The sequence below is a fragment of the Heliangelus exortis genome, chromosome 4 (genome assembly GCF_036169615.1).
Source record: "Heliangelus exortis chromosome 4, bHelExo1.hap1, whole genome shotgun sequence".
NCBI lineage: Eukaryota > Metazoa > Chordata > Aves > Apodiformes > Trochilidae > Heliangelus > Heliangelus exortis.
In genome coordinates, this window is record NC_092425.1 from 8,922,984 (window position 1) to 8,937,247 (window position 14,264).

Sequence of the window (14,264 nt, forward strand, 5' to 3'; positions counted from 1 at the left end):
GGTGTGAGGGGGTGTGAGGTGATGTGAGGCAGGGAGGGGCAGTGTGAGGCAGTGTGAAGCAGTGTGAGGCAATGTGAAGCAGTGTGAAGCAGTGTGAGGCAATGTGAAGCAGTGTGAGGCAATGTGAAGCAGTGTGAGGCGGTGTGGGGAGGTGTTGGGTGGTGTGAGGCAGTGTGAGGCAGTGTGAGGTGGTGTGAGGGGTGTGGGGGGTGTGACGAGGTGCGAGGCAGTTCAAGGTGGTGTGGGGAGGTGTGAGGCAGTGTGAGGCAGTGTGGGGCAGTGTGAAGTGGTGTGAGGCAGTGTGGGGTGGTGCGAAGCAGTGTGAAGCAGTGTGGGGCGGAGTTGGGCAGTGTGAGGCGGTGTGGGGGGTGTGGGGTGGTGTGAGGAGGTGTGAGGTGGGGAGGGGCAGTGTGAGGCAGTGTGAAGTGGTGTGAGGCAGTGTGGGGCGGTGTGAAGCAGTGTGAAGCAGTGTGGGGCGGTGTTGGGCGGTATGAGGCGGTACAAGGTAGTGTGAGGTGGTGTGGGGGGTGTGGGGTGGTGTGAGGGGTGTGAAGTGGTGTGAGGCAGTGTGAGGCGGTATGAGGCAGTGTGGGGTGGGGAGGGGCAGTGTGGGGTGGTGTGAGGTGGGGAGGGGCAGTGTGAGGTAGGGAGGGGCAGTGTGAGGTGGTGTGAAGCAGTGTGAGGCAGTGTGAGGCAGTGTTGGGCGGCATGAGGCGGTGTGAGGCGGGGAGGGGTGTTGTGAGGTGGTGTGAGGCGGTGTTGGGCAGTGTGGGGGGTGTGAGGTGGTGTGAGGTGGTGTGAGGCAGTGTGCGGTGGTGTGAGGTGGGGAGGGGCAGTGTGAGGCAGTGTGGGGGGTGTGAAGAAAGAGAAGAGAGCCTACCAATTATGGAAAAAAGGGCTAACTACTCAGGAAGAATTTAGGAATATAGTTAGGTTGTGAAGAAATAAAATTAGAGAGACAAAGGCACAACTTGAACTGAATCTCACCACCTCTGTGAAGGATAACAAAAAGTCCTTCTACAGGTACATCAATAGCAAAAGGAGGGGCAGGGAAAACCTCCATTCTCTACTGGACACGGGCAGGAATATAGTTACCAAAGATGAAGAAAAGGCTGAGATATTGAACACCTTCTTTGCCTCAGTTTTCAACAGTAAGACAGGTTGTCCTGAGGACAGCTGGCTTCTGGAGCTTGTAGAAGGTGACAAGAATCTGAACAGCCCCCCTGTAATCCAGAAGGACACAATCAGTGACCTACTGAGCTGCTTGGATCCCCACAAGTCTATGGGACCAGATGGGATCCACCCAAGGATGATGAGGGAGCTGGCAGAAGAGCTCGCCAAGCCTCTCTCTATCATCTACCAACAGTTCTGGCTCACTGGGGACATCCCAGATGATTGGAAGTCAGCGAATGTCACACCAATCCACAAAAAGGGCCGGAAGGAGAACACAGGAAACTCCAGGCCCGTCAGCCTGACCTCAGTGCCTGGCAGGGTTATGGAGCAGATCATACTCAGTGCAATCACACAGCACCTACAGGATGGACAAGGGATCAGACCCAGCCAGCACAGGGTTAGGAAGGGCAGGTCCTGTCTGACCAACCTGATCTCCTTTTATGATCAGGTGACCGCCTGGTGTATGAGGGGAAGGCGGTGGATGTGGTCTACCTGGACTTCAGCAAGGCCTTTGACACCGTCTCCCACAGCATTCTCCTGAAAAAGCTGTCAGCCCAGGGCTCAGACAGGAGCACTCTGTGCTGGGTTAGGAACTGGCTGGAGGGCCGGGCCCAGAGAGTGGTGCTGAACGGTGCTGCATCCAGTTGGCGGCCGGTCACTAGTGGTGTTCCCCAGGAATCAGTGTTGGATCCAGTTCTGTTTAATATCTTTATTGACGATTTAGATGAGGGGATTGAGTCCATCATCAGCAAATATGTAGATGACACTAAGCTGGTGGGGAGTGTGGATCAGCTGGAAGGCAGGAGGGCTCTGCAGAGGGACCTCTGGACAGACTGGAGAGTTGGGCTGATTCCAACGGGATGAGGTTCAACATGGCCATGTGCTGGGTCCTGCACTTTGGCCACAACAACTCCATGGGAAACTCCAGGCTGAGCACAGAGTGTTTGGAGAGCAGACAGACAGAAAGGAACCTGGGAGTCTGGATTGACAGGAAGCTGAACATGAGCCAGCAATGTGCCCAGGTGGCCAAGAAGGCCAGTGGCATCCTGGCTTGTGTCAGGAACAGCGTGGCCAGCAGGTCCAGGGAAGGGATTCTGCCCCTGTACTCAGCGCTGGTGAGGCCACACCTCAAGTCCTGTGTCCAGTTCTGGCCCCCCTCAGTTCAGGAAGGATATAGAGGTCCTGGAGCAGGTCCAAAGGAGGCAACTGGGCTGGTGAAGGGACTCGAGCACAGATCCTATGAGGAGAGGCTGAGGGAGCTGGGGCTGTTCAGCCTGGAGAAGAGGAGGCTCAGGGGAGACCTCATCACTCTCTACAACTCCCTGAAAGGAGGTTGGAGCCAGGGGGGGGGGTTGGTCTCTTTTCCCAGGCAACTCTCAGCAAGACAAGAGGGCACGGTCTCAAGTTGTGCCAGGGGAGGTTTAGGTTGGATATTAGAAAGAATTTCTCTACTGAGAAGGTGATAAGACATTGGAATGGGCTGCCCCAGGAAGTAGTGGATTCTCCGTCCCTGGAGATATTTAAAAAGAGACTGGATGTGGCACTCAGTGCCATGGGCTGGGAACCGCAGCGGTAGTGGATCAAGGGTTGGACTTGATGATCTCAGAGGTCCCTTCCAACCCAGCCGATTCTATGATTCTATGAAGCAGTGTGAGGCGGTGTACGGCAGGCAGGGGCGGTGTGAGGCGGTGTGAGGCGGGGCGCGGCACTGCACTGCCGGGCAGGACCGGCAGGGGGCGGCCGTGTCCCGCACAGGCGGGAAGGTGGCGGTGGCGGTGAAGGCGCCGGGGTCCTGCCCGTGTCTGTCTGTCTGTCTGACTGTCTGTCTGTCGGAGGGCAGGAAAAGGAGAAAAATCACTGTGTTTAGCTCCAAAGAAGGCGTGCTTGCTGTTAGGGTGGACTTGTACAGTACCAGGTTAACAGCAGGACTTGAGGGGCTCAGAGGTCTTTTGCCACACAAACGATTCTATGATTCTGAGACGAGTTTGCCCTGAACACCTACGCAGTCAGTGGAGATGTTTCCATTTAACTGCAGCAGGATTTGAACCAGTCCTCTTGAAGCTGTGATCCCTGATGTTGCAGAAAAGCAAAGCGAAATTTACACTGATACCAAAAAATTACTGTTTCTTTAGGGTGAGTGGAAATTTCTGAGACTGACCTTCCACAGCACCTTTCCACTGTAAAATGTTCTTTGGGTGCATTTCCAAGAAAAAACCCAAACAGCCCCTCACAGAAATTGCCAGCTGCAGAGTATGGGGTGTACCTGTTCACAACCACTTCCATTTGCTTTGTTACCTCAAATCCTTGTAAATGATCCTAAAGCCTAACTGCAGGAACACTGGTAGCAGCTGGGCCACAAGGGGTGTAGATTTTGTTCTGCCCTTTTCATATTATATCTGAAAACTAGTTAGTTTTAACTGTGAGTAAATTAGATTACCTGGCTTTTAATAGAAATGCTATTGAATCAGTGGAGCTGAACATCACTGAATCGTGGAAATGAGATTATTGTGTTGCTGAAGGAACACAAAAGGATCCAGATCTGGAAACATTGTTAAAGTCTGTGCACAGCTTGGCAGTTCTGCCTCATTCACATTGTATGCAGCTTATCAGTTTTCACAGAATAGTTTATGAAGCACCAGCCTTGATTCTACACCTGTTTTCATTTTTTATTGTCCTTTGCAACATGCCAAAGGGGGTGGAGAAAGATACTACGGGCATCTGGAGCCAGTGAGGAGGGGCTGAGAGAGTAGGACTTGTTCAGGCTGAGAAAAGGAGGGCTTTGAGGGCACCCAAGAACATCCCTCACTGTCCCTACAGGGCAGCTATTGAGAAGCTGGATCTAGGCTCTTCCCAGCACTATATGGCAGGAGGACAAGAGACAATGGGCCCAAACTGAAACAAGAGAGGTTCAGAATGAATATTAGAAACCTGTTCCCCATGAGGACACCTCAGCACTGGAGCAGGCACCAGGGAGATTGTGCAATAACCAGCCCTGAGTGTGGAGCTCGGTACCTGTCTGGATCAAGCCCTGAGGAACCTGGTCTCATATCATCACACCTGGCCCTGCTGGGAGCAGAAGGTCAGACTGGAGACCCCTCTGGGAACCTTCCAATCTGATTAATTCTGAAAATCTACAACCTTCACTTACATATATATATATATATATATATCTCCTTTGGGTTATATGGTTGTTCTTCTGAATACAGTAGGTTATGTGCATTCATATATAAAGATGTATAGCAACATGGTGAGGAGGAAATCGGTTTTTCTCTCTCTTTTAAGATAGGATCTTTCCCAAACTGAAAGACTTTTGTATGACGATCAGAATACAGACCCTGAATTTTGGATTAATAAAAATACATTGCTGTGATATGTTTTCAGTTTGCTTAAAACATCCTGCCAGGTTTGGATGATGAGAGATAATGTAGATTGACACACTCTATTGGAATAAAAGAACCTTGGCTGCTTTTTTTTTAATTTTGCTACTGCATGAGACCAGGTTTTGGTTTTAGCAACTTCCTTTCAACTCCACTAGGTGACTACAGAGAGCTCTCAGCTTTTTGAGACTACTGATAAATTTTGTGCCTTTATATGAACACCAGACATCTTTTGAGATTGTAAGCTCTAGTTCAAACAGAAATTATAAACGGAATAAAAATTGTTTAATATTTTTAAGTTCACTGCTCAGCTTCCTTTGTTCTGAAATGTATGAATATACTAACTGTAACTTCAATAAAAATTCACTACTCACCAGGGACTTACTATAAACAAATCCTACTAGGAAATCTGTTTTACATGCTGACTGAAATGGAAAATCTGGTGAAACTCTGAAAAGTGCATTTGATATGTAATATAATATAGTATATGATGGCAAAATATGTTTTTAAGCCTGAGAAACAGCTGACTTGTTGACAATGAGGTATCAGGTGTGTGTGGTGAGGGTGCCATAGCATTGGTTTAATGTGTTTTTTTCAGGATTCAGGGTCCTGACATTTTGTCCTGCCTATTACAAAACACAAATTCTGGTCTCATCATTCATTTCCTTTTTTTGTACACACAGTGCTGAAGCCTTGGAACTGTGGATGGCCTCTTTGTCTCATCCAAGTTTTTATTTACTGTTGTGAAAAACTGTGCATCCTACCTATTGCTGCAAAAATTAATTCACAATTTCCAGTTATCTAGTGCTTTGCTCATCCATTTTAGCATTTTAAAAGCTGTCTTGCTGTGAACCAGATCAGCTCTTCCAGACCTACCCTCCCTCTCTGTGTTCAGAGCCCTTCAAAATAATCAAACTTTCCCAAATATAGAAGTTAGACTTTTCAGAAGATACCCATTGATCTACTTTGAGAATCTTCCAGTAAAACACATTTGAAAACCCAGATAAACTACTCTTTAAAAGGGTCTGAATTCTGCACTTTTCCCTGTGGCATATAAATTTATTTTCCACTATCTAATTGACCCAGAGTACAAAATTCATTAAGCTACTTCTAGTTCACTGTCACTGCTTCTCAGATAACCTCCAGTGGTACTGGTTTTCACTGGTTTGTGAGCCCTTTTCTAGTCTACAGAAAAGGAGACTGCAGGATGTCAAAAATGCACTTTGAAAAATACTGACATACACACACACACATAAGCCTTTGTAAGTTAAAAAATTAAAATGTTAAAAAAGAAGATCCATGCCAATTCCATGGGTGAACGTTGTTCTTTAATCTGTTTATATAGCTATATAGTTTTTCTGGACAGCTTCTCTTTTCTTTTTTAGCTTCATTAAATGGTTAAATGCCTTGCCAGTTGCTTTGTACCTAATTTGCCACTTACTCATGCAGAGCTGTGTCTTTGTGCTGCCACTGATTGATTTCTTAGAGGGCTCAGGACAGAAAGGATCTGATCCAAAGTCCATGAAATTCAAGGGGATTTTTTCCCCAGGCTTTTCCTCATGACCTATGGTGTTTACTAACCAAGAGAGAATTACAGAATTGATGTTTAAGGACTTGGCAGAAAAAATGTCTTTTGACAAAACACTTGCATTCTCTCACTGGCAACAGAGATAATGCCTTTGGAAAACATATGGGGACACCTTGCTGTTGTTCTTTTGCTTGCCATGTGCATTCTAGGAGTTAGTGTCAGTTTTCAAAAATGTTAGTGATATTCACATTTATAAGAATGCTTATTTTCTGTGCAGATTTGATCCGGTGTTTCTGGTGTATTTTAAATGAAATACTGCAAATAGACAAAAGTTTGCAGTACCTGAAAGGTAGATGCTAATTTGTGTCCAGTGTGTTATCCTAATCCTAATCTCTGCAGTGGGGTGAAGAGAGATTGATAGGGATGGAAAGCAGCCTGTTCATATTCCTCACTTTTCCCATGACAGATGAATCATAAAGCAAGAGGAAAGATAAGCATGAACATTAATGCAGGGGTTTGTGTAATGAGAAGAATGGAAACCTTTATTATATTCATTTTTAAATTTCACAAATCATCTGCTATAATAGTGCCTTATCTGAATTTGATCAGAGAAAAACTAAATAACCAGACCCTGAGGAAGCTAAGAGGAAAAAATGGTAGTGACTTTTATAAGTACCCTGTGATTGTCTCACAAGCAACCTGGGTAGAGATGGGACATTTTTCTTCCCAGTGCTGTTTTCTGAAAACAGCCTGTCATGACCCTGCCTTGCCATCACTGCTGAAAGTCTTTCTTAGAAAACTGCAACTTTAGCTTTTTTTATTTCCTGAATTTTGTCTATTTTCTGGAATTATTATCTAATCACCTACAGTCCAGAATTTTATGGACATGTGTTTACTATTTCTTCTCTCCAGGAAAGACAAAACATCACACAGGGTCTCTCTGGGAGGCAGTGCAACCTGGGTAAACCATCTCCCACAGTGACTCTTCAACCCAGATCCTGGAACCACTTAAAACTGGACACCATGTTGGAACAGATACTGGAATTCATTCTCTTCATGGGACATCAGCAGTGGAGAAGATTTCATCAATGCATGGGGTACAGTAGCACTGATATAACAAAAAAATTCTATGAATTACACAGACTTTTTGTGCCCTGTATCAGTACAGCTGCTCAGTGTGCTGTAGTACCTAATCTGCACAAAGCCTTATGGTTTTGGTACTTCACACCAGCAGCCTCAGCCACCTCTCAACTGCTTTTCTTCTGTGCCCAGAAGAAGACAGCACTAATCTCTAAATACTTGTGTTAAAATTCTCTTTGCTGCATTACATTTTCTTGGTACTATGTCACGTGCACCATTATGGAGCAGCATAGCTATGTCCATTGTCCCATTTATTCTGAAATAGCAATAAAATTGTGAATTCCTGCACTTGGGTAACGTTGTAGTTTGGTCTTTAGGACTGCACTGGGAGTAACACTGCACTCAGCATGTGTAGGAAAATGAGATTTGGGTTTACAGCCAAGCATCAGGAGCACATACAAGGTGCTGCTGGAGAAGAGGGGCTCCTGGCAAAGGCTGTGACTTGAATACAATATTGTGAGGACACAGCAAGCACTGCTTGTCAGACATCTTCTGACATTTAGCCCCCAAGGTGACCTAAGTACCAGTGTAAGAGATTCCTCCTTCGAGGTCACAGTGAATACACAAAGTGAAGCAGAAACCTAAGTCATGTGTTACTTTATTTATTGTAAATGCACAGTGATGCAAGCTCTTAAGAAACTGATTCCAGGGTTGTTCTGTTTACTCCTTTAAAAAGTGACATGATCAAAAGTGACATGTGAACCTTGCACTAACTGGGCAGTGTAATCAGGTTTCTACACGTCTTGTGTATTTGAACCATCTGCTGAGCTTAACCAGTGATTTTAATTTGTCAGTACAGTAGAAATTCTACCAAGCTCATACAGGCAAAAGTAATTTCCAGGGAGAAATGCAGAATGAAATATTTCAGTACTCCTACCACATGTGACAACTGAGCAAATCTGTCCCTGGTGCTGACTTCATTAAACCTTTCAGTGCTTTGCAATAAAATTCTGTCACCCAAACGCTACCCAAGGTAATGTCAGGTAGTCTATGAAGACCCTCAGTGGATTCCTGATAATTGGATAAGGTGCAATATACACATACTATGAGAAAAGAGTTATGTAGAACCATCCAACAATGTGGAGATAGTGTGGCTAATTTACAGCCTGAGTGAATATCTCATGTATTGAGGAGCTGCTTTGCCTAGTAATTAATAAAACTGTGTTCAGAATGGAAGGATGAGTGTGCCAGTATCAGCACTCAGCCCCAGACTTGCTCCATAACACCACTGTTATTTAAGCTGCTTCATACTGCAATTCCCTCTCTCCACAGGATAAAAAAAGATGTATCTCACTGGATCTCATTTGAAAAGAATGTACCATCAATTGTCTTCCCTTAAAACAAATTTGTGCTCACATTAAGTGGCACTGAGCTTTGGAAAACCTCTCTGCTGCTGAAGAACAGCTCTGATTTTCCAGCATTTCTTTATTCATTGATACAGAAAGCAAGAACATTTGGAGACAGACAAATAAAAAAAATTTAAAAAAAAGATGCATATGTAGAGATATAAGCATTACATTTCTGAGCTTAAGTCAAATTATTTACTAGGAGTGAAGAAAGGAATTTTCCTTCATCTCAAAATATTCCAGATTTGCTCCTTACAAAAATTTTCTTGTCCTTCTGAAAGCTTGGGTGCAGGCTTTCCCAGGAGAGGGGATACCTCATCAGAGAAACCACTCTTCTGAAACAGCCTGAGAGCAGAGAGCTACAGAAACTATAAAGTGTGTTCATCTGTACCTGTTCCAAGGTGAACAATAAAATTGTTCCACTCACTGTGAAAGAACAGGATTTCATTGCCATTTAATTCCAGTGAAGAATAAAGAAGAGCTTAGTGGTTTTGGAGATAAGGAGGTGCTCAATATTTAGCACTTAAAACACCACATTGGGATGTGATAAAGAGAGGCTAAAAGCCAAGCTTTGCTTTACTAATTGCAGAGTCTTGAATCTGGAACCTTTAGTCCTGCTGACTCTATTCTCATCAGGTGAGGGAATTTTGCAAAAACAGAACAAACCAGAATAACATTTTTCTAATCTAATTCTAGTATGTATGTGACATGTGCACACAGTATTTTCCTCAGACAATTCAGAGTAGAGTTAGCAAGAGAATGTTTACAAATAGGAAGTGAGGCAGATGACCTTCATAAAGGGATATTTGAGTAATTAAGCTCCTACATTGGGCACATATTGTACCTTGTGGGTACTCTGAAAGCCCTGGAGACTCTGAGACAAAATATATGTACTGCTTGGTTGTTTGGGTTTTTTTCCCCATTATAACTATATAAGAAAACAAATGCTCATTCTTGTTTTGTTTTCCTTCCTCTTGTCTCTCCCTGACCTCTTTCTGTTGTTCTTTCTATATGGAGCCTCTTAACATCAGTCTCTGTGCAGTTAGCACAATGGGTTGCCATAAAGGACTACAGAGTCATGCAGTTCCTGCAAGGTCACTCAAAACTTCAGCTCGGAACACAGTCTATAACTAAAGAGTTGCTTAACTCAAAGTAAAACCAAAAAGCAAACTGTGCTTCAGATTTTCCTCAGAGGAAGTACATTTATTACAGCTGTGAACTCTGCTATTGACTCATTCATGCTGTGCTTGGGCATTCAAAGTGTAAAGCTCAGAGAAAGCAGAATGTCTTCACTGGAAGTTTTAGAGCATCACTTTTACTTTATTTACTTTATTTGCAATAATGATGTTATTTAAAAAAAAAAAAAAAAAAAGAAACATATGCTAACCCTAACCCTATATCTGACTTATTTAATGGACTGGGAGAAGGGAAAGGGAAAGCAAAAGGGAAAGGGATAGGGATAGGGATAGGGAAAGGAAAAGGGAAAGGGAAAGGGAAAGGGAAAGGGAAAGGGAAAGGGAAAGGGAAAGGGAAAGGGAAAGGGAAAGGGAAAGGGAAAGGGAAAGGGAAAGGGAAAGGGAAAGGGAAAGGGAAAGGGAAAGGGAAAGGGAAAGGGAGAGGGAGAGGGAAAGGGAAAGGGAAAGGATAAAACAAGCCTTTATGCATGTTGCACAGCAGGTTGCTCCTTGACTACAAATGAAGTAAAGTGCTAGCTAATACAAGATTTGCTTATTTTGCCTCTGAAGCTGCAATCACATCCCATTGTGATAAATAAGATACGAGGTCCTGTTCACCAGATTAATTATTTCTTTCTTTATAGCTTATGTAAAAGGTAGAAAAAATAACCTGCCAATTCACAGTTTTTCTGACGTTTAATTTCACTGGAATGCTATTCCTGACAAAAGTTGAGAATGCTGAAGACTCTAAGGTTAGCATGTGTTAAGATGTGTTTTAATGGAGTCAAAGTTAACAGCTCTTACGTATCAAGAGAAACCATTTAATTCAGGTTAACTCAGACACTCTGCCAAACACTGTAGTTTGGTGTTGTACCAGATGACATTCACAGCTGAAGGAATATGCCAGGAAAAGTATTTGGAAAACACAGCTCCTTATTGCAGTAAAGCTTCCAGTCTGAGACAAAGGACTCATTTCCTTTGGGTCTTTGTGCATCATTTTACTGATGCATGATCAAAAAGATGCTCAGGTCAATGGGAATCTTTTCTTTGAGCTGAAGCAATGAGAGCTCACAACCAGACACAGCAAGATAATTGTGGGAGTATTTCTAAGGGTTGATTTATTCCCTTTTGTGTGAATCAGAGAAAAAAAGATTTTTTCCTGCTTTTGCATGCTAACATTTGGGGAAGTTCTATCAAAAGAAGAAATCTGTATTCTGAAAGCCCACTCTCAATAAGTACTATGGAAAAAACCCAATCCTTTGTGTCTTCCATTTTCTATCAATATCTGAATATATATCAGCAATGAAGTGAACCTTGCAACACCTCCAAAGTCAGTATTAAGATCCCCATTGAGAACTGAAGATTTTGGGGAACAAGGAATATAACAGAGTGTTATAGAGCTATGAAACTATGCAGTGCAAGCTGATACACTCTGCTATGCCTACCTATGAGGTATCCAGTTATGCAGTTCTGAATGCACATTCACCTGCAACACCACTTTCCCTAAGTTTTAATCACTGAACAAAATGCTTCAAATTGTTAGGCATTGATGCATTTTGTACATGTAATTGCTTGTATTTTAGATTTAGTGGAGAAGTTAAAAACACAAACTTTTTAATAAATTCCGAACGAAAAAGGACATCTGCAATTTCTTTTATCCACAGTAAAAGAAAGAAAAAAAACATTCCTGCCCATATGTGATAGTGACTTTTCTGTTGGTTTTGAGAAAACTGCCCTGAGAATTAAAATATTACAGTATTTACTCTGCTACAAATGTATGATTTTGACTGAGTAATACTGCAGATGTGGTCCCTTGCTTGTTCTAGATGGTGTTATTTAAGCTCCAAAACCAATTTTACTGAAGTTACCAGAACTTCTGCTCATTATTACACTGGGATCAGAAAAATAACCTCTCCTAAGCAGTATACAGGTGACAAGAAAATACATGCAACTTTCCTTACTTTCCCCTGGTAGTTTCGAAGTCAGATGCTTTGGAGCTGGCACCCTGCTGGTTGCTGGTGATAGCAGTGCTGTGGGGTGTCTGCTTGACAGATCTTGTCCCTGTAGCTGTATTCTGGCTTGTAGTGACCTCTTGCTGGAGAAGGACCTCTATGGCATTGCTCTGTAGAGATCTCCCTTTGCTGACAGATGATTTTCCAGTCTTCTCTTTATCAGGGTCACCATCAGTGTGTCCATTTGCCTGGCTTGCAGGGACAGAGGTTGTAGGATTGGAGCTTTCCATCACTGCTTTCATTTCCAGAGTCTTGCCTGAAGGTGCAAAAGGAGGTCCCTGTGAGGCACTCGCTTGGGCAGCTGGGATCTCAGAAGGGGGTGACCCCACAATTCTGGCTGGAGATGGAGTCAATTCTGAGTGATTTGTCTGGGTTTCACTACCCTGACCTTGGGGCCAAGGATTTTCTGGAGTATCAAATCCAATGCTGCCACGTTGGAAGTACAATAGGAGCAGCAAGATTATCTCCTTCATTCTGGTGGTTTGTAAGTGCTACAAGTTATCTCACATTTATTTCCCAAGCAAGATATCCTGCAGCTTCTCCCTCCTCATGAGCTGCTGCTCTTAAAATGAGCCTACCCAGAGGATGCCCTGACAGGCTTTATTTTTGTAGGAAGGAAACAGGTTTTGGTGTTTCAAAACTGACTGAGGAAGCCTGGTTTCCTGTTTCTGTGGATTCCTCTGCAACCTCTGACCTCTTGGAGAGCAGGAGCCTGGCAGCCTTTGTGGGAGGAAAAAAGAATTTTCTAGAGAAGGCATAGGATAAAGACTAATGGCACAATAGAAATGTGGAAAAATATGTATTGTGAAGTAATCCTGGGGGATAAAACCTGAAATTATTAGGTAATTTTCCTTTCACAACTACACGGACAGAGAACAGCAGTGACTTGTCACACTTGCCCTTTGGATGGTTTGTACTTGTGACCTTGTTATTGAAAAAAGAGTTGGCAAAACTAGTGCACCACACAAAGCTGAAAGGTTGCTGTGTCATCTCTTTTTGTTTCCATGTTTAAGCACACTACAGACAAAAATGGGGAGATGATAAGGAAGGTGTTCATGCTGTCTTCCTTGTTGTTTCACAAGCTTTCAAAAGTAAACATTTACCTATAGATCATTGGCCATTTATGCTGTGTCCTATTTCTGTAGTCCATACAATGTTGTGCCTGAACTGTTTCTGTGGCACTGCCTACAGGTGTCTGGTGTTATTTCAGACTCTCTAAGGTATGACAAACACCTATGTGGCCCTGACATATGTGGTATATGACAGAGGAGATATGTGCCCTTCTGCAACAGGATGCTTGAGGACATTTCAAATGGTGTTAAAAGCTATATAGGAGCAACTGAATCCCATCCTAGGTCCCTATTGACTGTAGTTGAGTTTAGACACCTCGTTCCTATGCAAATCTGTATTTATGAACCTCTAAACCCATACCTCTAAAACTGAGAGTTGAATCCCACCCATAGACAAGACTGAAAGGAATACCCAGAATCACTGAGTCAATTTCTTCCCTATTATTGCATACTTTTACAATTAATTACAATATTATACATAACATTGTAATTATATGTTATAATAATAAAAGTATGCAAACTCTTATTACATACTTTTACAATTAATTAATTACAATATTATACATTATATAATACATACATATAAAATATATAGTATTATATTATTACTATTAATATAATAGCCCAAACATAATATTGGCAACCATGCATGCAGAAGAGATCTGGGGAGATAACTATTTAGTTTAAATAATAAAGATAATTTTTACACTGCAAGTGTAGAAAAGTACTAGAGCAGGTTACCCAGGGAAGCTGAGGGATTGAAATGCCTGGAGATAATAAAAACTCAACTAGACAAGACCCTGAGCAAGGGTTATCTAAGCTCTGTTTTGATTTTGGACCAGATGACCTTTGGATGCCCTTTCCAATCAATATTAATGTAAAAAATTATGCTTAGTAGCTGCAAGGTTGACCAACACAGTCAGGGAAAAGGATAAGGAACCTTTGCTCCTCTACTGCCATTCTCCAGATAGTGTTTAACTAACCAAGGATAGTTAGTTTCTTGTCAAAGGAAAATAAAGGGGAAAGATAATTGCTGAGAAATTAGATAAAGAAATTAACAAGAAATTTTAAAACAGGGACAAAACAGTAACAGAATAGACCTTTCAGGAACCAAAAAGATCTGAGAGGGTATGGTCAAGCTGCTCAAAAACTCTCTAGCCACTGACACAAGTGCTACACTAAGGACTATCTGTGAAAGCAACCTTGCACACCTGGGAACAGGACAGCATCTCCTGGGCATGCTTCATATTATTTGAGGATCACCTTTTCTCAAAACCAGAAGCAAAATCCCTATTTCATGGAAGTTGGATGATCAACACATCATAGAAAAACTGGTAAATGACCTTCAAATCTTTTCAGACCATACTTTCAAAAACAAAAACAAAACCCCATGTTTGATAATCCTCGAGATCTTATTGCAGTGAATTAAGTCCCTGTGATGGT

General features: G+C 42.9%; 1 protein-coding gene across 1 annotated transcript in view; it reads right to left on the minus strand.

Annotated features, from left to right (window-relative positions):
- Positions 1 to 12,465, minus strand: part of MMRN1 (multimerin 1) — a 47,946-nt gene extending 35,481 nt beyond the window's left edge. The window contains exon 1 of the mRNA XM_071742839.1: positions 11,701 to 12,465. Within this exon, the coding sequence (XP_071598940.1) occupies positions 11,701 to 12,224 (524 nt within the window). The 5' untranslated portion in view covers positions 12,225 to 12,465. The remainder of the gene's footprint in view (positions 1 to 11,700) is intronic.
- Positions 12,466 to 14,264: the final 1,799 nt, after the last annotated feature.